This window comes from Carlito syrichta, unplaced genomic scaffold, assembly GCF_000164805.1.
Source record: "Carlito syrichta isolate Samal-C Ts95f unplaced genomic scaffold, Tarsius_syrichta-2.0.1 Scaffold306577, whole genome shotgun sequence".
Taxonomy (NCBI): Eukaryota; Metazoa; Chordata; class Mammalia; order Primates; family Tarsiidae; genus Carlito; species Carlito syrichta.
Window position 1 is genome coordinate 461655 of NW_007250673.1, and position 27490 is coordinate 489144.

General features: G+C 38.5%; 1 protein-coding gene across 1 annotated transcript in view; it reads right to left on the minus strand.

Annotated features, from left to right (window-relative positions):
- The window catches only part of DOCK4 (dedicator of cytokinesis 4), a 534984-nt gene that overhangs the window by 201117 nt on the left and 306377 nt on the right, over positions 1 to 27490 (minus strand). Inside the window, exons 9-12 of the mRNA XM_021715022.1 lie at positions 19016 to 19097; positions 18424 to 18484; positions 12018 to 12150; positions 7338 to 7426 (exon numbers count right to left, since the gene is read on the minus strand). Coding sequence (XP_021570697.1) covers positions 7338 to 7426; positions 12018 to 12150; positions 18424 to 18484; positions 19016 to 19097 — 365 coding nt within the window. The remainder of the gene's footprint in view (positions 1 to 7337; positions 7427 to 12017; positions 12151 to 18423; positions 18485 to 19015; positions 19098 to 27490) is intronic.

The window sequence follows — 27490 nt, forward strand, 5'->3', positions numbered from 1 at the left end:
AGCAAATTTTCCAGACAGTATTGCTAGTGATTATATCTAAATTAGCTAATTATAACTAATTTAAAAAATAAAATTAAGCTCTAAGCACTACTTCCATTAACTTATAATTTGGGTTTAGTTTTTTTTTTTAAATACTTCATGAAGCTTCAAAAACATCTTACAATATAATTTGCTATCATATTGTGGATTATTTTTTTCTTTGCTATCATTAGAAGAGGATTATTTAGATTAAAGGAAACTAAAAAGATATGACAACTGCATGCACTACAGCTTGGGTTTTCTTTTGCTATAGAAAAAATTGAGAAGTTGTCAAAATCTGAATAAGGTTTGTAGATTAGATGACAGTATTATATCAATGTTAACGTCCTGATTTTGATAACAGTACTGTGGCAATGTTGCCATGTTCTGAAGTAAGCAGGGGAAGAGAGGCATCATGTCTGCAATTTGTACTCAAGTAGTTCAGGAAGAGAAATATATATATATACACACATGTATACGATATATATGAATGTATATATGTACATATGTGTGTATATATGCATATATATGTATATATGTACATATATATATATACGCAAACATACACCATCACAAGCCCTGATGCAATTCTTAAGAATTATGTCAATTTAGTATATTGAATTATATATGACTACACACATACATGGCACAAGGAGAAAAGCAAATATAGTAAAATGTTAACCTTTAGGATTTAAGAATTCTTTGTACTATTCTTACAACTTTTCTCTAAGTAAAATTAGCTAAAAAAACCATTGAAATAATTTTTGAAAGATCATAGTTTAATAATTAGGAAATTTCAAAATTAAGCAAAAGGTCACATACTATATTTCTAGTCAATAGGTGGTGCCAGTAAGTATCACTTTTATTTTTATGATATTAGAAAGCAAATACAAGCCGGGCTCGGTGGCTCAGCCTGTAATCCCGCGCCTTTGGGAGGCTGAGGTGAGTGGATTGCCTGACCCGCGGGTTCTAGACCCGCCTGGGCAGCGAGACCTCATCTCTACAATAAATCAAAAAATCAGCCGGGCGTGGTAGCGCATGCCTGTAATTCCGGCTACTCGGAAGGCTGAGGCGGAAGGATCGCCGGAGCCCAGCAGGTCGAGGCTGCGGTGCGGCCACTGCACTCCAGTCTGGGCGACAGAGTGAGACTCCAACTCAAAAAAAAAAAAAAAAAAAAAGAAAGCAAATACAACGTTCAACAATCAAATCCTTAAGAGTTATACCAATTCGGTAATACTGAATTAAATTACTTCATTGGTATGTGTGGATAGGACTGTGAACCACAAAAATACAACACTAACTCTCAAAAGACTCACCTCAGCAAAATAATGAACACAACATACTTCCTGCGTAGAGCTAACCTGCTCTCCCTATATGTTGTGGGCGCCTTATCTAGGTAATTCCTTTTAACCATCTGTGGGGCTTAACAATTACAGTTGGCAGGGCCAGGCACCGTGGTCCATGTCTGTAATCTCAGCACAGTGGGAAGCTGAGGTGAATTGAGGCCAGGAGTTCAAGACAAGTCTGGGCAAAATAGTGAGATTCCATCTCTATTAAAAAAAAAAAATTAGCCCATGCTGGTGGTGTGCACCTGTAGTCCTGGCTACTGAGGTGGTAAGAAGATCACTTGAGGCTGGGAGTTCAAAGCAGCAGTGAGCTAGGATTGTGCCACGACACTCACTCTAGCCTTGGTGACAGAGCAAGACCCTGTCTCTAAAAAAAAATAAAAAATAAAAAGTACAGTTGGCAGGAATGCAACCACGTATGCTCCTCTTACTAAGAAAAAAAAGATTTTAGAAATTTACCTAATTAGCAAATAAAATTTAGAAATTTACCTAATTAGCAAATACAATTTCTTCTAACTGTAAGCTATTGTGAAAGCTAAAACAAATAATATTTCATAAAAACACAGTAATATGAACAGATTTTGAGGTTTCTCTTAGGACATACAATGATTTTTACAGACTTTGTTTCATGTCTTAGAACTTAATTTGTCTCCGTAAATCATATTGGCTCAATCTAATTTCACATTCCTAGAATTCAGCTGCTATCTATGAGAGGTGATATTTATAAAAACCATTTGCTCAACAAACCTAAAACAGGCTCACTTTAATGAATATTTTTGGAATTTGAAGTTCTCACAACATTACCTTTGGATTTTAAAATCTCATACCACACAACTTTGGGCATTTCAAATTACTCAATCTAACTAAATCTAACCATGGTGATATATTAATACAATTCTTTTAGTATTTAAATGTATTAATACAATTATTTTAGTATTTAAAAGTTAAATGGATCACTTGCAATTTTTTCTGAGTTTCTAAACTCGATTAAGATAGTGGTTAATATACCTTAAGTCTTAGGTTAGAGGGAAAAAGCTCAGTTAAATGGATGAATTCTTTCTCTATTAACCAGACAATATTACAACTTCAAAAGGAAGACATCAATGGAGCATAAAGGGTCTGGAAATCAGCTGGAAGAATTTGTTTCTGAAACTCATTTCAAGGTTATCCTTTTTTTTCTTTTTTTAGTATCAATGACCAAGGAATAGCAGAGAAAAGTAGGGAAAAACAGCACTTTTGAGAGTGAACCCAATTCTCTTGAAAACGTTTGACTGCACTGCTTTCACTTAACTGGCAATCCTGTGGTCCAAGGAGAAAACCGTGGAAGCCAACATATTTAACCACAGTGATAGTTTAAACATTAGGCATCACAATTTCCCACTTCAATTTCTTGTATTCTTGCCTCCCCTATTACTTTTAAGTAAGTCATTAATGTGCCTCCCTTTCAATAATAAGGAAGCCAAATATCTGCTGGCATAGAAGTCCCTCTTCTCAAGAAGGAAATAGATCAAGGTGACACAGAATGATGGCCCACCAAGACTGAAGGGTAGGAACTTTGGTGGGAACAGTATAACAGGTCTGACAATTAGGTTTGCGAATCATCCTAGGAAAAGTGCTACATACATCACTGCTGAATACCACTATGGTCACCTTCAAAGTACTCTTCTTGGGAAGCTATGCACTGATACCAGTGTCTAGTCCACCCATCAAAGCAATTTTGGAACTCTTTTTCTGGAATAGCCATCAGAACTGATGTCATTATTTGTTGAAGTCTGACGATTAAGTTCACGAACTTGCCATGGTGAGCTTATGTTGGCAGTACTATATTTACTATATAATATATTTCAAATATAGTACTATATTGGAGCACCCTACCTACTCACCTGATCTGGGCCCCAGTGACATTTTTCTTTACCTGAAGATAAAGGAAATCTTGAAGGAAAGACATTTGATGACATTCAGGACATGAAGGATAATTCAATAAGAGCTTTGATGACCATTCCAGAAAAAGAGTACCAAAATTGCTTTAACAGGTGGACTAGGCGCTGGCATTGACGCATAGCTTCCCAAGGGGAGTATTTTGAAAGTGACCATAGTGATATTCAGCAAAGAACTGTGTAGCACTTTTTCTAGGATGAGTTTGTGAACTTAATTGTCAGCTGCATATGTTTAAAAATATTTTTAAAGCTTCTTCCTGAGCTTTCTCTCTCTGGAGCTATAAATATAAGGCTGATAAGGCTTAAGGCTGGGTTTGCCTTGGCTTGAGAGAGGCTATCAGGTAGAGACAAGGAGATCAGAGGGCAGGTGGATGCTGGCTGTGTGGGCCTGGCTGGGATCCAGGCTTGAAGAGAGAAAGATGGAGAAAGGCTGAGACCATAAGGACAGGAGAATGAACAGGGCTCTTTAGCACAAGCCAGGTGTAAAGAGTGAACATTTGTCTACCTAGGAATCTAAGTATCACAGTAGGCAGCAAAATGGAGAAGGGTCCTGCCTTACATAAGGCTTTATAGCACAATGCTTTGCTTCATTCTCTGCAACGGTTTCAAAAAGCAGCATTTTGCTTCAGTACAAGGGCTGTAAACAGAAAAGGTAAGACTCGGGGGTTTGGATCTCACTTTCTGGTAAAGCCTCACTCAGAATTCCAGAAAGAATAAGTAGTCAGTGAGTCAATAAAATCGACAAAACACATGGAATGTGTGGAGCACCAAGCATCTGAGGAACTACCAGGGAAACAGAATATGCTGCCCCTCCTTCCCAGAGTTCATATATATAATCAGAAGGAAGTCAATGAAATTAAAAGAACCCAGAAAGAGATATTAGTAATCAAATCAGCAGAGAGGAGACAGAGGGGGAAAAGCATAGGCGAGGTTATCTCAATGATTCAACCGATCAATAATTCAACTGTATTATTCTAGAAGTCTTCATTAAGGAGATTAAATCAGGATCCATTCTGAAAAAATGAAACAAAGTGACTTAAAAAGTAGGGGTAGAATATCTCAGATGACGGCTTCAAAGTGGGTAAAAAATAATAATAATAACTAACATTAAACGCATACACTTAACACATATCAAGTCCCATGGTAAGTACTTTGCATATATTTTCCCTTTGAATCCTCCCAATATCCCTTAGAGGATGATACTCCTATTATCCAGTGAAACAGTAATTCAAATCTAGGACTTCCTGCTTGCAGAAGAAAATCTCCTAAACACCACACCATACTCTCTAAGAGATGACTCCTATCTGTAAGCAGGAAGACATTGATAGTTTGGTTTAACTGGAACCCTGACTCTGAATAGAGGCTTTATAGAATACAGGATCAGTTATGTTAGGAATCTATCTGGAGCTACAAATCAGAGTCCATTACTGAGAATTCCCTCATGATTCAAGAGGAAACTGGGTATCACCTTAGAGTGTGGACCATGATATTTCAAGCAACCCAACAACAGATGGATGTCGTTTTGCACAAGGCATATTTGAAGAGGGCAGAAAGTCTAAGGATGACAAGGAGTTGGGAAAGAAGGGTATCCCACAGTCTGACATTTCCTGGATTGTCAAGTCCACATTACAATGATAGGGAGGTCAGGGATGATGTGGGAAAAACCAGAAGGTTAGGGTTAGTTACACTTGTTTATTCACATAGAGGATAACTGCAAGCATGTTAAGATAACAGGCCTATCAGAGAAAAAGAACAAGATACACAATGGTTAACAACTCCTCTCTCCACAGGTAATAGGCAGAAAGGAGCAAGGTGTAATGAATGTGTGAGACATAGGAAGAACCTTTTTAAAAAAAGTTATCCTTTATAAACTGAGTCTGGAGCACCACTGACTCAGAAAGATGTGAATTACAAATGAAACTTAAACCCTCCTAGTAGCCACATTAGAAAAGTAAAAGAAACAAATAAAATTAATTGTAATAATATATTTTATAACTTAAAATAGCATATATAGTATGATATCAGTTCTGTGAAAATGTATGCAAAGATTTTAAAAAGTAGTATTTCACTTCAATACAAGGGCTATATAGTTCTCTTTTTTCTATAATTATTCATACAGAAATATCTGCAGAAAAGTTTATCTAATGTTGGTAATGGTTATTTTTAAGTAGTGAGATGTGGGATAATTAAAAAATCTCTGTTCCAGTAGGGGGAAAAATAATATATATTTTGCAGGAGTTTATTAAGAAGACAGAAAAGTTCCCAAGAGGGAGGGGATCTGAAAGAGGGTTGCCCAAAAATAATATATTTCATTTAGCCCAATGTACCCAAAATGTTGCCATTTCAACATGGAACCAATGTTAAAATTATGAATGAGATATTTCATATTCCTTGTATCGTACCAAGACTTCAAAATCAGGTATGCAATTACAACACATCTCAGTCCTAGTGCTGTGGTAGGCTCATATCTAGTGCTCAACAGCTAGTGTCTACTGAATTGGACAGTAGACACAGAACTAGAGTGTATTTAATAACAAAATAATGGTCAACAGTAAGAAACCCCAACAGGTTTAGAACAGAACTAGTGGATTTGACTGGAAGCTCACCAATGAATTAGGCAAGTTAAGTTTTTAAAAAGCAGAAGCTCTGCCATCTTACTGAGGGAACACTGAAATAAAACCATTTGGTTGCATATAACTTGTTGAGTTCTCATTCTTTTACAGGAAAAGAGAAGACAAGCATATAGTACAGTTCCATGTCATATTCCACGTTCACTGTCTCCTCCAAGTCCTTTAGAGACTATGCCAGCAATAGTAAGTGCTCCAAGTATCTTGTTTATTTAGTGGTAGATACCAGACTTTGTCCAAAGCAAATGATCATCTGCATCAAATAAAACCCAAGTTACTTCCCCTGCTCTGAGGGGAGGGAGGAGAAAACTGACCTCCCCCCTCACTACACCCTGAAGCATTGCCACATGTGTGAGTCGTGGGTACTTAAGTTCTCATTGAACTGAACCACAAAGCTCTGCCTGCAGTTATTCTCTCTTTGTGGGTCAGTTCAGCCTAACGAGATGTGCCAAAAAAAAGGTGGTCTGAATTTAAATTCCAGTTTTTCTAATTGCCAGGCAAGTTGAACTATAACACAAATATCTATATTTAAGATGCCTTAAAAATCAGTCATAAAAATCAGCAGGGCAACCCCCACAGGTCCCCTCCCACTCTGGGAGTTTTTCTGTCCAATCAATAAATCTTGCCTTCAAAAAATATTCAGTTCAAGTAACCGCTAACTTAATTTGAAGTTTTTTTTTTATGTCAATGAAAGTACGCAACTGCATAATTTATTTTGCTTCGATCTGGGTGAGAATGGCAGATATGGAGCAAATGATATTCACCAAGCTTTTGTTTATGGACCAAACTTAAAGATGTCGCTATATATGCTATATAATCTATACATGTAGTATATTGTCTATGTTATTGGTATAATATAATACTATGTACCATATACTCCACGTTACAGTGGTATATAATATTTCTGGTCCCCTCTGAACAAGCATGCCTACATCTTTCCCTACGTGACACTGTAGTCAGCATCACTTTCCTTCTTAGCCAACGTCAATGTGTGAACTTGTATGTTTGTTAATAGCGTTACTGCTTGCAGCCAGCTGTGGGCCGTGAAGTATGTTTTCTATTAGACCTTCCTGACAGATTGCTGTTTATCAAACCTATTTGACACATCAGCCACGGACCCAAGCATATTTCTCATTTGGTTTTTAGCCTTCGGTAACAACACAGAAGTCTCTAGATTTGGTATCACTGAACAAATCCAGATCCTATTCTTTGTTTCAAACCAGAATGGAGTGCATTTTTCACAAGCCTATCATAGTATTAGAGAACATACCAGAAGGTTGACTGAGCATTTTTAAAGTGAGGGAGTGAAGAGAGAGAAAAACAAGGACTATTTCCTTCGCACACAGACAACTCCAAGTAAGGGCCCGAAATGAAAAGTGTAGGGAAAGTCAGCCAACCCATATACTCACCTGCATTGGAGCCAGTCAAATTATAACGCGCATTCAGCTTTTTGATGATATTCTCGTGGATTTGGTACCACTCACTCTCTGTATTACACCTGTGAAAACATTAACACTCTGTTAAGCTTTAAAGATGCATGAGGTCTAGCAATGACCTTCTGCTAGGTTCCCCCAAGAACCAGGTCCCCCAAGAACCTGCAGCAATTGACTGTCAGTTTTAGCAAAGTTGCCCCCAGATGAAGGAATATACATATCAGTTGGACATGATGGTGCACACCTGCAGTCCCAGCTCCTTGAGAGGCTGAGAAGGTTGGATCCCTTGAGCCCAGGAGTTTGGGGCTGTGGTGAGCCATGATTGTGCCACTGCACTCAAGTCTGGGTGACACAGTAAGACCCTGACTCAAAAAAAAAAAAGGAATGTACATATCAAGTAATGCCTGACCACCTGCCTCATGACAGAAGCAGCTGGTGTGAACAAATCATAGATGACAAGTGGCCCCAAAACAACAACAACAAAAACCTCAGCGAACAAGGCATAACTCAGAAGACCAAGCAGACTAACAGTTCTACTCCCCAGATTGAAATTTTCACTGTTAACCGAGCTATGTTCTTTAGGTGAGTTATTCATGCTTGCCTTGATTTCTTCATCTATGAAACAGGGACAATATATCAGAAAATTAAATAAGTGTGGGCTTAGGCTAATGTCTGGCACATAGTAAATGCTCAATAAACGTTAGATCTCCTTAGTGAGTCGCCGCCTACTATGACATGACCAGGTTGGGCTATTGCCAGAATGCAACAAATCAAACAAAATGAAACGGATGATAACACAGCTTACACTGGCAAAAGGCGTGCAGGATTTACTAAACGGTAATAAAAGTATTCTCTCAGATCTTCTACATCCGGGAGAAACAGCATTTCTGTCTTCTCACAGCCATCTGTTTCTCCTTCTCTTAGCTCCTATCATTCGCTGGCTCATGTTAATCTTTGTTTACATGGTGTAGTTCATCAATAGACTGTTAAGGTTTTCAAGAATTGGATCTGGGACTGGTTATCTAAGTCCCATTCTGAACACTGTGGATGCTTAAAAAGCACCAGTTGCACGAATGGATGGATGAATGGATGCCCCTCTGCTTGGGGACTCCAGAGGACTCATAAATATGTGGGTCTGCTATTCATCTTTACTGCCACTATTTTCTGTTGAACTAGGGAGAAAGTGCCTTCTCTGAACACATTTGTAAATTAGCTACTATCTTTTATTAGCCACGAATGCTCCCTCTCAAGAGTCCCGAACATCACGATTTTATACACTATCAGTTGAAATCTTCCACAGCACAGATTCCCTTTTCCAGTGATCAAGTCAGAGGCAGGTAATTCACAATCATTTGCTTACATCTTTATTTATTTCATTACCCTGGGTTTTTCCAGGATGAACACAATGGAGGTTATTTTCGAGTCAGTTCACAGTGGGATACCAAAGTGAGCACTGAATCTTAGAAGGCCGGAAAATTAAGATGGAATGAAACCATCCCACCTTTCCAGCCGTAAGACACCAAATTGCCATTGAATATATTTTGTCTCCAGTTTTCTTATTTCGGTCTAGTAGGGAAAGAAGAAAGATGGCTTGCTTCCTATTAGATAGTGAAGTATTTCCAGAATTCACGCTTTTAGCTTACAAAACTCTAAATAAAATGAAACAAAATAAAATTTTTTAAAAAATCAAAGTTCCCAAAGAATATGACTGAAATATGTTCCAGGCCCAGGCAGGTATTTGTAACTGCTCTTTATTTGGGTCCCAGTTGGGCTAGGGATTCGGTCACCTTAGCAAATAGAACTTCTCAATTTCTATTGTTTCTAACAGACACTCTCCTAAGATGTTTTACTAAATTCACAGTTCCTTTCTAATCTATAGTGACTGTTTTGACCGGTTAGCATTCCTCTTGAAACAGCTTTGCAAACTGCTGAACTGGCATTTTTAAGGGGTTTCTCTTCCAACAAGAATTACTCTAATCCTTATTTGATGCTTAAGAAAAAACAGACAATAAAAAACCACAAAGAGCAGAACCATTATTTTTATGAGCGCGAGTGTTCCCCATAGGCAAAGCTGGAATTCATGGGTCTTATTCAGCTGGCTGCATAATCAAGGGTGATGCATGTGACTGCCGGTCCCTCCGTTTTCCCAGTGGCAAGATAAATACAGTACTTGCTACCCACACCTGGAAAGAAGACTCTAAGCAATGATGAGATTGTGTTTGGGATGAATATTAGTTTTCTTCAAAAGCAAAGTCACATAACAGCAGGATCATCACATTAGTAGGTTGGGGTGTGAAATAATATCTGGAAAAAAATATATATCTGGAAATAAAAATAAAAAATACCACCTGTTAGCCTTAGAGTTTGAGTTCCAGAGTCAGGCAGTCCTGACTTCAAATCTGGTTCCCTTTCTTATTAGCCAGGGGACTTTGGGCAACTTATTTAGCTCTCTGTTTCCTTGAGTGTAAAAATGAGCTAAGAGCATCTGACTGCTTCATGGGTTTGTGAGGATGAAATGATATGATATGTGCAAAGTGCTTAACACAGTTCCTCACACACAGTAAAGTACACAGTAAACAGTGACTATTACCAGTTATTAGCATTTCAAATAAACTATGCTTGAGGCTGGGTGCAGTAGCTCACGCCTGTAATCCCAGCACTTTGGGAGGCAGAGGCAAAAGGTTTGCTTGAGCCCAGGAGTTTGAGACCAGCTTAGGCAACTTGGCGAGACCTGGTCTCTTCAATAAATCAAAAAATTAGCCAGGCGTGGTGGCGCATGCCTGTAGTTCAAGCTACTTGGAAGGTTGAGGTGTAAGAATTTCCTGAACCTAGCAGGTCAAGGCTGTGGTGGACATGAGTGCGCTACTGCACTCCAGTCTGGGTGACAGAGTGAGACTCTGACTCAGAAAAATTAAATAATTACATTTGATAACTACCAGTCGAGTTTGGAAAGATCAGCATAGATTTAAGCCCAACCATGAACATCCTAGGGTTGCCATGTGATAAGAAGTATAACGAGTTTTACCACTCACTAGTTTCATTGGAAGTGAATCAAGTTTAAAATCAAGGACACAGGTTTCACCCCTCTTAAAAGGGATAAACAGAATATCCAGTCCTACACCACAGGCTTTAGATAAATCTTTGTAAACTGATTACTAAATATACTGCATGGGTCCCATTGGGTGGAGAGTAGATACAGCCGTGAAACCCTGCAGCAGTTGTCAAAAAACCATTTGGAGGATCTGTCCCCACAGGCAGTGGGAAAGTTGTGCCCCTGCCACCTATGAAAAGACCACTGGCATATGTTGGCAATAGCAACACAACCTCCAGAATGAAATACTAAAGCAGCCTCACTCGTGGAGGTGGCCAGGAGCATGGTCCTCAGAGCAGGAATAGGGAAAACCCTGTAGGTCCGCTCTGAGGATGCTGCCGTGTATCAGCCCTCGATGATCAAGTGGGGAGGTGCTGAGCATGGGGTGACTCAAACCCACGTGTATTTACAAAACAATTTTACTTAGGAATTGGAATATATCAGGTGATTTTGGGTTAAACTGTGTCCTCCAACACAGGTAACGTTGAAATTCTAACTCCCCCACCTCAGGATGTGACCTTATTCGGAAAGAGCATCTTTACAGAGGTAATCAGGTTACCATAAGGTCATTAGGGTGAGTCCCACTCGAATATGATCATGTCCTTATAAAAAGGACACATGAACAAAGAGAGAACACTGTGAACAAGAAGGCAAAAGTGGGAATGAGGTGTCTAAAAGTCAAGGAAGGCCAAAGGTGGCCAGCAAAACACCAGAAGCTACGAGAGAGGCATGGAGCAGATTCCCCTCACAGCCCTCAGAAGGAATCAACCCTGCCAACACTTTGATCTCAGACCACTAGCCTCCAGAACTGCAGCAGTACTTTCTGCTATTTCAACCAGACTGTTTGTGGCACTTTTTATGGCTTGCCCCCAAAACTAATACAAAGAGTACTAGAGAAATAATTTGGGTTTCCCTTTCCTGATTCTAATTAATTTATATTAAAAAGTATTTCAGGCCAGGCATAGTGCCTCATTCCTGCAATCCAGCACTTTGAGAGCATGAGGCAGGAGGAATGCTTGAGCCCAGGAGTTTGAGACCAGACTAAGCAACATAACGAGACCTCGTCTCTACAAAAAGTAAAAAAATTAGCCAGGCATAGAGGCACACATCTGTAGTCCCAGCTACTAGGGAGGCTGAGGTAGAAGGATTGCCTAAACCCAGGAGGTCAAGGCTGCGGTGAGTGGTAATCATGCCACTGCACTCCAGCCTGACAGAATGAGACCCTGACTCAAAGAAAAAAAAATTTCCCACTATCCACAAATCAATTGTCTGAAGGTAGACATGCTAGGTTTGTAAATTCAAAGGCAGTACCCTATGTTAGGTAGCGAGGAGTACTCTACCTAATTAATAAACTGTATTTATTGGTTCTCGATTTCACGATTCCTCTGACAGGCATGTGACTCACTAGCAGCATGTCTGTGGATTACCGGGCTGTAGAGGAATGAGTCAGAATCCAAAAGCATCCATTGCTCTTCTATTACACACGTCAAGTATCTTCCAACCAAATAGGACCCCGTGCACTCCTGTGCCCACCCCAGGTCCACCATGCACACGTATACTCTTACATGTATACTTTCAGGATGAGGTCATCCTTTGTCTCTCCAGTTAGCAGGTCAGCGATGCTGAGAACCGCACAGCCAAAAGGTCGCCGGTACTGGACGCTGCAGGCATTCTTTTTCTCCCCGGCTCCCATTCGACCTGTCCAGTTCAAGAAAAAGTATGACCCATGGGGCCACTGGATTAGATGCATCTTAAGTGGAGATACATATAAGAAAGGCCATATAAAATGTCACTGGACATTGAAAAGGACACAGGTTGAGGGTGACAGAAGACATTATTTCAGTTCTGGACTCTCCTCTCCAACCTTCTAGCTATGTGACCTCGGGTAAGCAGCTAAAACTCTGGACATCAGTCGCCATCTGTAAAACACCAAGACTGGAACTGATCCCATGTTTGGGAACCATCCCCTCACCCCCATTCATGAAGGCACCCCAGAAAGTCCATGTCATTTAAGGCAGTAATGGTGCCTATTTTATTTTCTATTTTTAAAAAAATCCATATAAAAAAATTATTAGCTAGGAGAGGTGGCTCATGCATGAAATTCCAGCACTTTGGGAGGCCGAAGCAAGAGGGGTGCTTGAGCACAGGAATTTGAGACCAGTCTGGGCAACACAGTGAGACCTCATCTCTACAAAAAAATTTAAAAAATAAAAATAAGCTGGGTATGGTGGCATACTCCTGTAGTCCCGGCTACTAGAGAGGCTGAGGCAGAAGGATTGCTAAGCACAGGAGATCAATGTGGCTGTGAGTTGTGATGGTGTCACTACATTCCAGCCTTGGTGACAGAAGGAGACCCCAACTCCAAAAAAAAAAAAAAAAAAAAAAAAAACTATATCAAAAATTTCACTTTTGATAGGAAGTAGTTTGAGATTGTTTGAGGTATAACAAGTAATCATAGGTGAGCAACTCCCCTGGGATGGTTTTGATTGTTACGAAGTTTTAATTTGTTTAAACTGTCACAAATCTTGAAATAGGCTAGTAATATATTGTTTTTATATTGGTATTTAATTATTAATGGACTATTTTGAAGATAGAAAGCAGAAAGTACACTGAAGCTGAAATGTAACAAGTTAACGTGGGGAAAAGTAATGAAAAAAAAAATCTGTGAATGTGTCTCCAGAGGCTTGTCAATAGATCCAGAAATGGTTTCTATCTGAGAAAAATACTCCTATAGCCTCAAGATGTCTCCAGCACTTCCAAAATCCAATTTGAGTAGAAAAAAAGGAAAGGCAACATCCAATTTAGCTTTCATCCATCAGTAATAAAGGAATCCCACCTCAGCAATATGTCACTTTCAGAGGCATGCTTACAAGCAGCGGCCCCTAAAACTCTTATTTTATCAGTTAGAACCAAAACTTAAAAGTGGCCAAAGCAAGTCAGTTGGTTTTAGATGTGCCAAACAGAATTTTAAAAAATATCAGGTTTTCATGACCTGACACCATATGCGAGGGTAAATTTCAATCTACATAATTTTAACTTAAATTTTGCTTACAAATTGAACATTTTATGTCATATTTCAGTTTAATTATCAACCAATCTTACTTTTACTTACAGAATTAATTTAAACAAATTTAAAGCTTTGGTCACTTTTTAAATGTAAAAAGTCTCACTTTGTCTCTGTGTTGAATATTATGACAGAATGTACTAGGATGAAACGACCAATCTTCATCAATATCATAATTTAAAATATGATTTTTTTCTTAATGATTTCCTTGTAAATGCAAGATGACAGAGAGAATAGAAGATTTCTGAGTGGAGCATGTCATAGTTATTTAATAACTGGAGACACATACAGCTATATGTATAACAGAAAATAAGTTCATTAGTGAAAAAAAGAACCTTAGAAACTGTGAACGGGATTATTCCTAAGGACTCTGCTGGCTCCTACAATTTACACAAACACGTGCATACATATTAATTCACCTTTTTTAAAAATTAGCTTTCTTTTAAAAATGTTTTATTTTAAATATGTGGGGTACAATTCAGGGTTAGGTATACAAATGTTCATTATGTAGGTACCCTTGTTGATGAGGTGTGCCCATCTTCCCCTGGAAGTTTCCTACTACTGTTAATCCTGTTCCCGCCCTCTCCTGACAGTTTTCCACTACTGCCAAACCCTTTCTTATAGTATTACAATAGCTGTTCAAGGTCCATTTATGAGTGAGAACATCTGATACTTGATTCTTTGTTTCTGTGATAGATCACTCAGTATTATAGACTCTAAGTCCATCCAAGTTGTGCAAAGTTCATAATTTTGTCCTTCTTTATAGTTCTGTAATATTCCATTGTGTATATGTACCACATTCTTTTTATCCAGTCCTCTTTCGATGGGCAGCACGGATGGTTCCATGTATCTTTCTATTTTTTTTTTTTTTTTTGAGTTGGAGTCTCACTTGGTCGCCCAGACTGGAGTGTAGTGGCCGCTCCCGGCCACCGCAGCCTCGCCTGCTGGGCTCCGGCGATCCTTCCGCCTCAGCCTTCCGAGTAGCCGGAATTGCAGGCATGCGCTACCAGGCCCGGCTGATTTTTTGATTTATTGTAGAGATGAGGTCTCGCTGCCCAGGTGAGTCTTGAACCCGCGGGCTTAGGCAATTCACACACCTCAGCCTCCCAAAGGCGCGGGATTACAGGCTGAGCCACCAAGCCCGGCTCTTTTCTATTTTTTTAAGCTAAAAGTGCACTAAAGAAAAAACTGGGGCCAGGCACAGTGGTACAAGTCTGTAATCCCAGCACTTTGAGAGGCCAAGATGTGAGGATTGCCTGAGCCTGCAGTTTGAGAACAGCCTGGGCAACTTGGTGAGACCTCATCTCTACAATAAAAATAAAAAAATCAACTGGGCATGGTGGCACACGCCTGTAGTTCCGGCTACTTGGAAGGCTGAGGTGGAAGGATCACCTGAGCCCAGTAGGTCGACGCTGGGGTGGCTATGAGAGGGCCACAATACTCCAGCCTGGGTGATAGAGTGAAACGTCAACTCAAAAAAAGAAAAAACTGGACCAGGAGTGATGGCTTATGCTGTAATTGCAGCACTTTGGAAGGCCAAGGTGAGAAGACTTCCTGAGCCCAGGAGCTCGATACCAGCCTGGGCAACATGGCCAAACCTTGCTTCTCAATAAATAAATAAAATGAGCCAGGTGCCTATAGTCCCAGTTATTTAAAAGGCTGAGGTTTTGGAAGGATTACCTGAGCCCAGCAGCTTGAGGCTATGGTGGCCATGACCGTGCCACTGCATTCCAGCTGAGGCAACAGAGCGAGACTCTGACTCGTTAAAGGAAGAAAGGAAGGAAAGAAGGAGTGAGGGAAGGAGGGAGGAAAAGAGAAAGAGAGAAAGAAAGAAGGAAAGAAAGAAACAACTGAGAGAGAGAGAGGAGGAATGGCAGAATAAAGGTGATAGGAGAAGAGTGGCTCTCACAACCACTTCAGAAAGCTCTCCAGTGAAATTTCTGTCATTCTCTCTGACCGAAGGTTAATTCCCAAACCTCCATCCCACTCATGTCCTCAATCATGCAAGTTTAAGGTGTTTTTCCTTGCTCTGTGGGCATCACAGCTTTGGACACCACAACTTTGGTCTAATTACTATACTGAACAGACAACTTGATGCCTGCCCTGGCATTCCCAACCCTAGGATTAATAAGAATTCATAGTTGTGGTCAGATTTCTAGAAACATTTCCTAAGCAGGAAGGGATGTGGAAGGAGAGAGGGAAGGTAAACATAATGAGCAACCAGTCAAAAGCCAGAAAGGAGGCATAGAGATGGAAGGAATTTAATAGCGGGGATGGGTAGGAGCTGTAAAATTATTAATTTCATTTTTCCTTCCCATATTTTCCAAGATCTAGACTTAAATTCCCAGAAGTGAGGTGCTATGGTTCCTGCATTCTGCAGACAGTGCGGTCAGTGTGCCCTTTTCCCACTAAGACAGGTACGAGGAATGCGCTATAAAAAGTAAGAAGTATCTGTCCCCGAGAGACAATCTTCCACTGTTTCATTTCATTGCATCAAGAAGCTGGCAGTCTGTCTTAACCTTTCTTAATCTTTTTCTGTCTCAAAATGTCGAACCAGTCCGTGTTTTTTGCAATAATCCAAGAGAAGTATTCATTTGACCAAAATGGGGGACAAGGGTGGAGAGGTAATTTTTGATTCAATATTCATTCGGATGACTTGATGACCATAAATATCTTAATAAAAAACACAATTACAGCTGTGCGTGGTGGCTCATGCCTATCATCCCGGCACTTTGGAAGACCGAGGTGAGAGGATTGCGTGAGCTCACAGGTTCTAGACCAGCCTGGGCAACTTGGTGAGACCTCATCTCTACAATAAATCAAAAAAAAAAAAAAAAAAAAAAATTAGCTGGGCATGATGGGGGCACATAACATCAATAAGTCTATCAGATCTCAAACCAGGTAAAGTGGGGACCAAAGGAAGGCCCAAATTTCACCTGTACGATGTCCACTTATATATCTAATCCTGAATTATACTCCACATCTTTAAAAGAAAATATATAAAGAAAAATTAAAACAGAACCAGATCTGGTTTATTTATTTATTTTTATTTCTGCTGTTCTTCAAATATGAAAATAGCATAAAATGAAAACAGGATTTCAGAACAAATATTTATGAGAAAAAACATATAGAAAGTCTATGTTGGAACGAAAACATGTTTTATAGGCTCTCTCAATGCAAAATGTAGTTATTGTGAGCATAAAATAAAAGTCTTTAAAAATAAAGCTCACTTTGCAGGATCACATGGCAATATATTACTATCCTGCAGAAGCAGTTCCATGCAAGTAATGTAGCACAGTTAGTGAAAAGGTAGCAACAAATTTCCAATATCAACTGGTTACCCCTAATGGAAAAACTGTGTAGGTTAAACCATTTCTCATTTTACCTACTTCCCCTACTTAAAAATGCCTGCTTTTAGCGGTATTTTGTATATACAAATGAGGGAACATATTCTGGCTCCACTGAGCAAGTTTATCAAAAAACATCAAAAGAGTGTTGTGCGTATATGTATTGCAGCATTATTTACAATAGCAAAAACATGGAGCCAACCGTGTTGCCCATCGAAAGAAGACTGGATTAAATGTGGTACATATACCATGTACCACGATGGAATATTACACAGCCATAAAGAAGGACAAGATCATGAACTTTACAGCAACTTGGAAGGACTTAGAGGTTAGAATACTGAGTGATCTATCACAGAAACAAAGAACTGAGTACCACATGTTCTCACTCATAAGTGGACCTTGAATAATTATCATACTACTATAAGAAAGGGCTTGGCAGTAGTGGGAAACTGCCAGGGCGGGGGGTTGGGGGAGTGAGATTAGTAGAAGTGGGAAACTGCCAGGGGAGGGGGGCACACCTCATCAACAAGGGTACCTGCATAATGAACATTTGTATACCTAACCCTGAATTGAACCCCACATATTTAAAATTAAAAATTAAAATTAAAAAAATGTGTTGTGCAAGATGTTAATAAATGCTACATTAAGCTAGGTGTGGTAGCTCACGCCTATAATCCCAGCACTTTGGGAGGCGGAGGCGAGAGGATTGTCTGAGCCCATGGGTTTAAGATCAGCCTGGGCAACTTGGTGAGACCTCGTCTCTACAATAAATTAGAAAAAATAATTATCCGGGTATGGTCATGTGTACCTGTAGTTCCAGGTACTTGGAAGGCTGAGGTGGAAGGATCACCTGAGCCCAGCAGGTTGAGGCTGTGGTGGCTGTGTGCATGCCACTGCACTCCAACCTGGGCGACAGTGTGAGACTCTTACTCAAAAAAAAAAAAAGCTATAATACATACATGTTTTCATGATCAAATCAAACTTGGGGAATACTAGGGTCAACACAATTAGAAAGTCATGTATATTTTTCCCTATAGGACTTCTCGGACCCCTTAATAAGCTGATGATATTAGACGACTTTTTTTAGAAACCAACAGCATTCAGGATTTCATAACCCTTTTCTTGTAGATCCTTCTTAATAATGCTGTTCAGTATTCCGCACTTTGGAAAATGCCAATTGGTGTAAAGCCTCCATAACCCTGTAGGAAACTCAGTGGCTGAAAGTTCGTTTTATGCTAACAGAAATGAGAACTTTAAAAGACAAACACAAAATGTTTGAATTGAATATGTTTACAAAGACCAACAGAACACAATGAAACATAGAAAACTTCTTAACAACCTACATCTAAAGAGACCCACATCTACTGACAGTGGGTGAGGAGGTTGTACGTGAGATTGAGGCGAGCAGGGAACAATTCCCAATTTCTGTGATTCTTGAATTCAAATTTGGCCTTGACTTCTCTCTAATTCAGAGAGCAAGCAAATCACACCACATAGGGACCCCTCAGTATTTCTTCTCCCTGTTACTTGCCCTACCACACTGACAAGTGCTGTACCTACCAATTCGGATAATGTGCACGGTGATATAGATGTCCTTTCTTAGCTCGCTGCTCCCCAAATCCTATCAAAAAAACAAAGTTTAGTTATTTTAGAACTCATAAGCATTACTGAAAGAGCATCACATGTTATTTTCACAAATAAAAGAAGGAAGAGATGAACGCAGACATTCTTAATGGAATGTTTGTAGCAGAAGCACATGATTCAAATCCTGTTCTAAAAATACCACTACAATCAACTTTAGGTCTACTGATGTCAGGTGATGCTTAAGAAAAAAAAAAGACCATTATTGAGATATCTCTCACTCATTCATTCTTTAAACATCTGTTAAGCACGTACTAAATACCATGTACCAGTAGTGGTGCCATGCCACTATTGTACTTTGGGAATAGCATAACAGGGTCAAGAATACACTAAAGGAATTTAGTAACTGTGAATGGTGGTATTCACAATTTTAGGACTAATGGTATTTGTGTGTTATTTATATAAAGTGTAAGCACATTCACTGTATTCTCTCACAATAATTTATTTCTCCTAAATAATATGAATCATAAGTGGATGAATCTGCCTTGTGAGTGAAACAAGATCCACTTACCACAAAAAGAGAGCAATGCCGTTCTGGTTTATCTGGGGCTTTGGGAAGACCGTTTCTATTCAGCCTCAAGAAGAATCTCTCGCTACAAGAGAAAAAATGTTCAACAATTTGAAAATTATTTCATATTTAAAGATTTTTCCCTTTTCTAACTACTCTTCATACTAAGATCAACAACATCAAAATTGTTTGTATAAATTAGGAGAGCTCTAAAGACAACAAACACTTGCTTTACTTCTGATAAAACTGGCAAAGCAGCAACTGCAAAAGCTGAACACATAAATATATATGCAAACAAATATTAACTTTTGAAAGAACAGAATAAGTTTCCATGTCAGTAGTATCATCCTTATCATCCTAAAAAGTAGAAACAAATGCACTAAACGAGAAAAATACGACCTAACATGTTTCTATGTTTGTACCTGAAAGGAATTTTTCATGTCTTATGTCATATTATTTCATGAATATTAAGGACATTAATGTGAGTGTTAACCATCCATCAGAAGGCTTCAGATTTTATGGTCTTATAAACTTATAATACAAAACACAAATAAAGGTTCCAAGAAATGAAACTTGAATTTTATTTGGTCTACAAAAGAACAGATCTCAAATGCCCTGCCAAACTTGCATCTGAAAATTCAGTGCCATCCAGATTTAATGCAAATACAAATTATGTGGTTGATAGCCTCTAATTCAAGGCTATAAATACTTGTACTCACCATTTCAGATCCAAGATGATGTGTGACACTCTTTATGTTAAAAAAAATGAAATGACTATCAACCTAAGCAAAATTAATCCACCAACTACCATGAGCTTCAAATCCTAACTGAATTTCAATAACTCAGTGCCTATGACAGAATCAAATGGCTGGCTGGCTCAGGCCAACCGAAAGCCATAGAAATTATCACATGATCTGGTCTTGGTCAGTGCAGCTTCAGCCTAAGGAAGCAGCAGGGAAATGGAGTGTAGGATATTAGCAAAAGAGCTCAAAATCTACCAAGGCTCTGTGCAATTTATCACTAGATCCTGGTCTTAAATGATGGATATGTCATTCAAATACATACAAGGGGAGAAATGAGAATCATAAGCAGATCTCTAAAATTTAAGGAAGCATATGAATTTGAATTTACGGCTGTTTTGGAACATTTATCCTCTTTTGTGATCTAAATCTAGATAGATATGTTTAACAGATTCAGCTACCTTTACTTAACTTTTTATTTTATTATGTCTATTTCTGACCTCTCATATGAGAGAGGACAATCAATACACATTTCGGTGAGGCCATTTCCACTCTTGTCACCTATGTTTTTTTCTATAGAGCAGATGGCTTCAAAGGTATGAATAAAGGGAATTAAAATCGCTTCAAGAAGTCTCACTGAAGCTAAAGTTCCCATGTGTATTATTCCAAATTGGAGGCTGGGATGGACACAGACACAACTAATGTTGTTACGAGAGATAAATTAATCTTGTCCAATTGCCATTTACTATAATTTAAGAAAAGGACTGCAAGGTCTCTTCAAGTGGAATAAAATTCACTATTATTTCAAATTTAAGATATGAAAAAAGAGATTATGAACTTCTTAGCAACTTGGATGTACTTAGAGTCAATAATACTGAGTGATCTATCACAGAAACAAAGAACTGAGTACCACATGTTCTCACACATAAGCGGACCTTGAACAATTATCATAATACCATAAGAAAGAAAAAAGATTGGCAGTAGCGGGAAACTGCTGTGAGGATGGGGGGGTGGGGTGGGATTAGCAATAGTGGAAAATTGCCAGGGGAGGGAGTGTGGGATTGGTAGTAGTGGGAACTGCTGGGGGTAGGGGTGGGGGTGGGATTAGCATTAGTGGAAAACTGCCAGGGAAGGCGGGGTCACACCTCATCAACAAGGGTACTTATATAATGAACATTTGTATACTCTGAATTATACCCCACACCTTTAAAGTTAAAAATTAAAAAAAAAAAAAAAGGAAAAAAAGTGCAAAAATTCATCTTGGGATAAAGGAATTCTACTTTAAATAATTATATTATTAAGTATACTTATTTTAAGAATTTATATTTGATAGGTGCTCTGTTAAGGACTTTACGTGAATTAATTCTTTTTATCCTCACTATGCCCTTAGGAAGTAGGTACTACTATAATGACCATTTATAGATGGGAAAACTGAGAAATAGTAAATAGTTTTGCCCAAGGTCGTGGAGCCGATATGTGGCTGAGTAGGAATTCTACCCCATGTATTAATTCAAAACTTCAGTACATCATTTGAATGCTATATTCTTCCTTTGCTTTATAGAAATATAAAACAAATATTTCTGGAATATTGAGATAAAGAAGAACTCATCATCTCCTTGGGGTACACATGTAGCTCAGTCAAGCCTGGTCCCGAGAGTTCAAGGTAACTTTCTCCATACCCTCCCTCAGGCGAACAAATGAAAGAAGTGGGAGTCAATATTTAGTAGGTTTCAAGTGGGCCTTGGTTTGAAATTGTTCTTCAGTAATTTTTTTCAATGAAACATGCTCAGGAAAAAAAATTGAGAAATAAATTATTTTACTAAACAGATGTGAAACTCTAACAAGATTTAAGAACTCAGTTTTATTTATTCAATACTGCTAAGGTTTAAGACTGGTATTTGGTTTGTTTCTTAGTAATCAGTCACCTACTAAAATATTTACTGATTATATTTTAGCACAAAACACACAACATTTTCCCCTCTTTTGTAGCACAGATAGTAAGCTCTGGTTTTTGAGATACACTTATGTTTCAGGCTCCTTGTTATCTCTATTGAAACATGCAAATTATCTTCTGACAAGTCAGTCTAAAATGATGGCTATCTATAAAATTAAAATTAACATACAAAAGTCATTAGAACATTTTTGATATTAAAACATTAACCTAAATACTGATATATAATACTATTCCATATCTGCATATTTCATCAATATTGTGGTAAAACAATGTTTCCTAAAGTATTCTATTTCAGAAATAATATCCCTTTTGCTCTGTCACTATTTTAATTTCAGTAGTCTAGACAGAATCCCGATTATGCGAGTATTATACTGTATCATATCCTGTTTCAGAAAGAATATCAATATGTACTAAGCCAATGACATCCCTTAGCTTAAGTTGCCTTAAGGGGGAGATAAAAATAGACTGAAGTTGGGTACTATGGAGAAATAAGTCATGCACAATTTGTGTGTGTGTGTGTGGTGTGTGAGAAACCAACTTCTTTTAAAAGAAAAAAGAAAAACCTCTCTGGCCAATTTTCAAAAAATCCTTTTTATTCATTTGGTGACATGCTGTTGTTATACAAACTCAATCAATTTCTCTCCAGCCTTTGTGATACAGCAACTATTTAATCAGTGAATGGTTTTGGATTAAAAAAATTTATAGTAACAGTTTCAAAATCTGTGGATTATGATTACCCCAACTCACACTCTCTCATGTTTGGAGAATGCCAGAATGCATGCCTTTGAGGCTAAGAAAAAAAAATGATCATGAAAAAATGAACGTGTCAATGATATTTCATTTGAGTACATATTAAATTTCCAAACTATCTCACATAAGCTTTTGTGGCTACACACAGATTATTTTGGCATTCTCTTACAAGTCTGTCCTACTGCAGCTCTATGGTAAGTATGAGAAGATGACAAAATTTAAAGAGTGTCCTATGACAAGACATATATACCTCTATGATGTCATTTACACATTTTTCCTAATTATAAGTCTTTTGCATATTTCCTTCCTACTACATTGTGATCATCTAGAATATAAGCCCATGACTATTCATCTTTATATCATCAGCTTCTAGTCAATGATTTGGTATTCCTTGATACTTAATAAGGCTAACAAAATACACTATTGAGGACAAAATGTAACAATATTAAAATAACTGGAAAGCTTTTACTCTTTCCCAGCTTTCCTCATAACGCCCTTTATGGTAGGGAAATGCATGAAATTCTCCAGAGACATTTTGATCTCTGATCCTCACCACCAGACTTGAGATTCACCTAATTAACTTCATGGTGTCTCCAGATTCTAGATCATGCCACTTAATGCTGTTCCCACGTACATATATTTTTTTTTTTTTGAGTTGGAGTCTCACTCTATTGCCCAGACTGGAGTGCAGTGGCTGCTCCCGGCCACTGCAGCCTCGACCTGCTGGGCTCAGCAATCCTTCCGCCTCAGCCTTCCAAGTAGCTGGAACTATAGGCGCACGCTACCACGCTCGGCTCATTTTTGATTTATGTAGAGATGAGGTCTCACCAAGTTGCCCAGGTGGGTCTCGAACCCGAGGGCTTAGGCGATCCACTCACCTCGGCCTCCCAAAATGCTGGGATTACAGGCTGAGCCACCGAGCCCAGCCCCCATGCACATATTATATCTTTATTATATTCAGCATACAGCAATGACAAAATCTACAATGACATGTTTTCAAATGAGAATACTGCCTTCTTCATCTCAAAGAATGAATAAGCAAATAGAACACTTCTAAAAACACTGAGAACTGAGAGTTGATATTATTACTAGCAAAGAAAAATCACCACTTGACTTTCGCATTATACTGCCACGTTCCACCAGTGGAAATTTTCTTGCAGGAGAAATTTAGTGTCCACCTGAATTCTGTGTGTGAGTAATTATAAATTATGGTACTATAAATCAACAATGACTAATTCTTTCTTTGAAAACAAAGAATAATAAATCACAATTATTTATTATTTATAACCTGCCTTCTTCCAACAAGGATTTGAAGAAATCAAGATAATGACATAAGAACGTAAATAATCATCTCTTGCGTGGTCCTTGGAGAAAAAGGCAAATATTTATTCTGTGCCAGACCTGTGAGTTATGCTTTACATAGAGCTTCTCATTTAATTCTTACAACCACCCTATGAGGTAGAAGCCAAAGTCATTCCCATTTGACACATGAGAAAGCTGGGGCTTGAAGCCTATGTAAGTTGGCCCGAGTTGCATGGTCAGTCAAAGACGGAGCACGGATATTGAAATCCAGAATCCGACTAGGAAGTCTCAGCTCTTAACCATGAAGTTACACTGTCTTTGAAAGAACAGAGCATTTCAGCAAAGAAGAGCGAGACTAACTATGCCACATGAGCCAGGAATTTTTGTGTAAATATTCTCAATAAAATTAAAAAGTAATAATTTAAGAATGGCCAGGTGCAGTGGTATGCACCTGTAGTTCCAGCAGGAGGATTGCTTGAGCCAAGCAGGAGGATTGCTTGAGCCAAGAAGTTCAAGTCCAGTATGCGCAACATAGTAAGCCCGTGTCTCTAAAAAACAAAATAAAACAAAACAAGCAAACAAACAAAAACTGTACAGAGCCAAATAAAAAAAAAAAGGAACAGTATATCTGTGTTTAGGGAGTTTATATGCCTGTGATCACCTGCTCAGATGAACTACTGACATTGTGATGCACTCAAAAAGACCTCCAATAATGAAGAGTATGCTTCAACAGCCTACTTTGGTAGAAATGTTCTTCCTGGTGATGTAAATAATCAGGGAGGCACAGTTGCTACTTGAAGATTCTAAAGGCCTTTCTTCTGTTTCTTAGCAGGATGCTTCTGTCCTCCACCTCTCCTCCTAGACTACTCAATAGTGGTCACCCTTCTGTTGGAGGCCAATGTCAAAAATGCTGATATTTTATATAAAACATATTTTTATATTTCAAAGATTTGTTACACTTTATTTTTATATTTAAATTTTTTAGAGATGAGGTCTCACTATGTCACCCAAGCAAGAACACAGTGGTACAATTATAGCTCAATGCAGCCTCGAACTCCTGGGCTCAAGTGATCCTCCCACCTTGGCCTCCCAAGTAGCTGGGACTACAGACATACACCATCATGCCCAGAATTTTTTGTTTTGGTGGAGATAAGGTTTCACTAAGTTGTCTAGACTGGTCTTGAACATCTGGCCTCAAGTGAACCTCCTGCCATGGCTTCTCAAAGTGCTGAGATTATTGTGGTCTGAGCCACTGCATGTGACCTATATTTTATGTTTCACATAGAGATTTTTATATCTTTCTGTATGAATTCACATTTATCACTTGATAGCTCACCTCACATAAAAAGCAAAAATGTCTACTGATTCAATGCATGTGAAAAGTTGCACAACGTACTTTATCCAAAAATATATGACTGGGTAGTATCTTGAGCTTCTTCCACTGCTCAGAACAGTTTTTGAACTTGGTAATTTTGACGACTTTTAGTGCTTCTATTGTTTTTTGTTTCAACTCTTCCACATTGGCAAAACGTTTCCCTGTGATTACTTTTTTCATCCAGGGAAACAAAGTCATTTAGGGTGAGATAGGGTGAATGTGGAGAGTGGGATATGCCGTTTTGGGTAAAAAACTGCTGAATGCTCAGCATGGTGTGGGCAGGTGCATTGTCATAGTGGAAAAAGTAGTCACATGTTTGCCACAACTCAGGATGTTTCTTCTGTAATCTTAAAACCTTCCAGATTAACCTTCGTGATGAAACCTTCTTAAAACTTCCAGATTAAAAACTTTGGTTGACCGTTTGATCTGGAGGAACAAATTCCAAGTGAACTACAAGGGGCGCACCTTCCAAAACATAATTCTAGGGTATTTTTTTGGGGGGGGTCCCCCTCATAATTCAAAGCTACCTTTTTAAGAATTACTTATTTTCTTGGTATATCCCATGTATAGATGAACTATACAGGTTAATACCTTTCTGCTAGTTTTTCTCCTGAGTTTGCCTTTTGTTACAGAGGTCCATTCCAACTAAGAACTTACAAAGGTTGATGAAAAAATTATTTTCCCTCCTCAGCACTGTGAAGAGAGCTGTTACTGTGTTCACTCCTGCAGTGAGTAGCAAAGAACAACTCAAAATGGGAAAGCTCAGGCAGCACTGCAAATCACTGTAGTAAGGAGCCTAGGAAGCTGGTGTTACCTCAGTCTAGGCACAAGTCTTTGGGAAGGAGGTGTAAGGTATACTGACAGCCCTGGTGGCCACTGGTACTCTGGCGGAGATAAAGGATGAAGAGATGGATACATAAATGGAGTGATCAGTGATAAGCAGAAGAAACGCATTGGCTTTCCCATCTAGCAGCCCCTAGCCAGGCTGTTTACAGCATTTTCCTGGGGAGCTGTATAGAGCCCAGGCTCCACCCTGGAGATCCTAATTTACAGGTCAGGATGGACCTAAAAGCTTCCTGTATGTTTAAAAGCTCAGTCATGTCAAAGGACCACTGTTTTGATCTAAAGCTCAGGTCCTAACTAGTCAGAATTGCTGTCTTTTATGACAGTCATATACATATCAGAAAACAGGCAACACACACCTGCTGTCTTGGGGTCAAAGACTTTTCTCCTTTCTCTCCCAACCATATGACTGACACAAATAACAGACATTTTCCTTGGCGATAAATGAAAGCAATTCCTTAAGCAAATCTTCCTAGATAAGACAACTATGTGCTTTCTAATTTTAAAACCAAAGCAACATTAGGGTCATGAGTTCTTTTGATTCAAGGGAAATGGAAAGAGGAAGATCCTTGATAGCATTGTTTCCATAGTAGTTTACCTAAAGAAGAGATAGACACTAAGTTTCCTTTTTTGAATATTAATGTCCAAACCCAGATTTACTTTACAAATATCTGACTGTTGAAGGACGAAGCAACCAAATAATATGATGGCTTTCTTAGGATAATAAAGAATTTGGCTTTAGTTGAATAATTTTTAAACTAAAAAATTTAAAGTATAACCAATTTCACTACCAATTTTGAATAACAAGTTGATACTGCTCAGGATGACTTAAAGCCACGCATGCTACTTTTATTTGTAGAGATTAAAGCTATCTGGAACAAAACTCTTTTTAGGAAAATAAAACTCAAAGAGAAAGGAATACAACACTCTTAGAAATTATAAATAAATGGTGTTCAGATCACCAGCTGTTTCTCATAGCCTGGACTATTTATTACCAGACTAAGTAACTGACTAGTGAATTAAAGAAAGAATTTTGATTGTCGATTTAAGAAAGACAGTAATGACTCTAAGTTCAAAAGACTCGAGACCTTAGAAATCACAAAGTTCACTTCAAGTAAAACCTTTTAAAAGAAGTATACTGTATAACTAAACAGCTTAGAAAAATCCTTACTGGAGTTTCTCTTCAGAGAACTCATTAAGAACTTCACTAAAAGACAAGTTTCTTAGAGAAGTAACCAGAAGTAGACCAGAGAGATCTGGTCAACAGAAACAGAGGCCATGAAGTAAGAAGACCTGCTCACTGGAGCACTGTTAAAATAGCAAAATCATGGAACCAGCCTATGTGTCCATCAACAGTTGACCTGGAAAATGCAGTATATATAAAACCTGGAATACTACACAGTCATAAAAAAGAATGAAATCATGTTCTTTGTAGCAACATGGATGCAGCTGGAGATCATCATCCCAAGTCAACTGTCTCAAAAACAGAAAACCAAACACCACATGTTCTCATA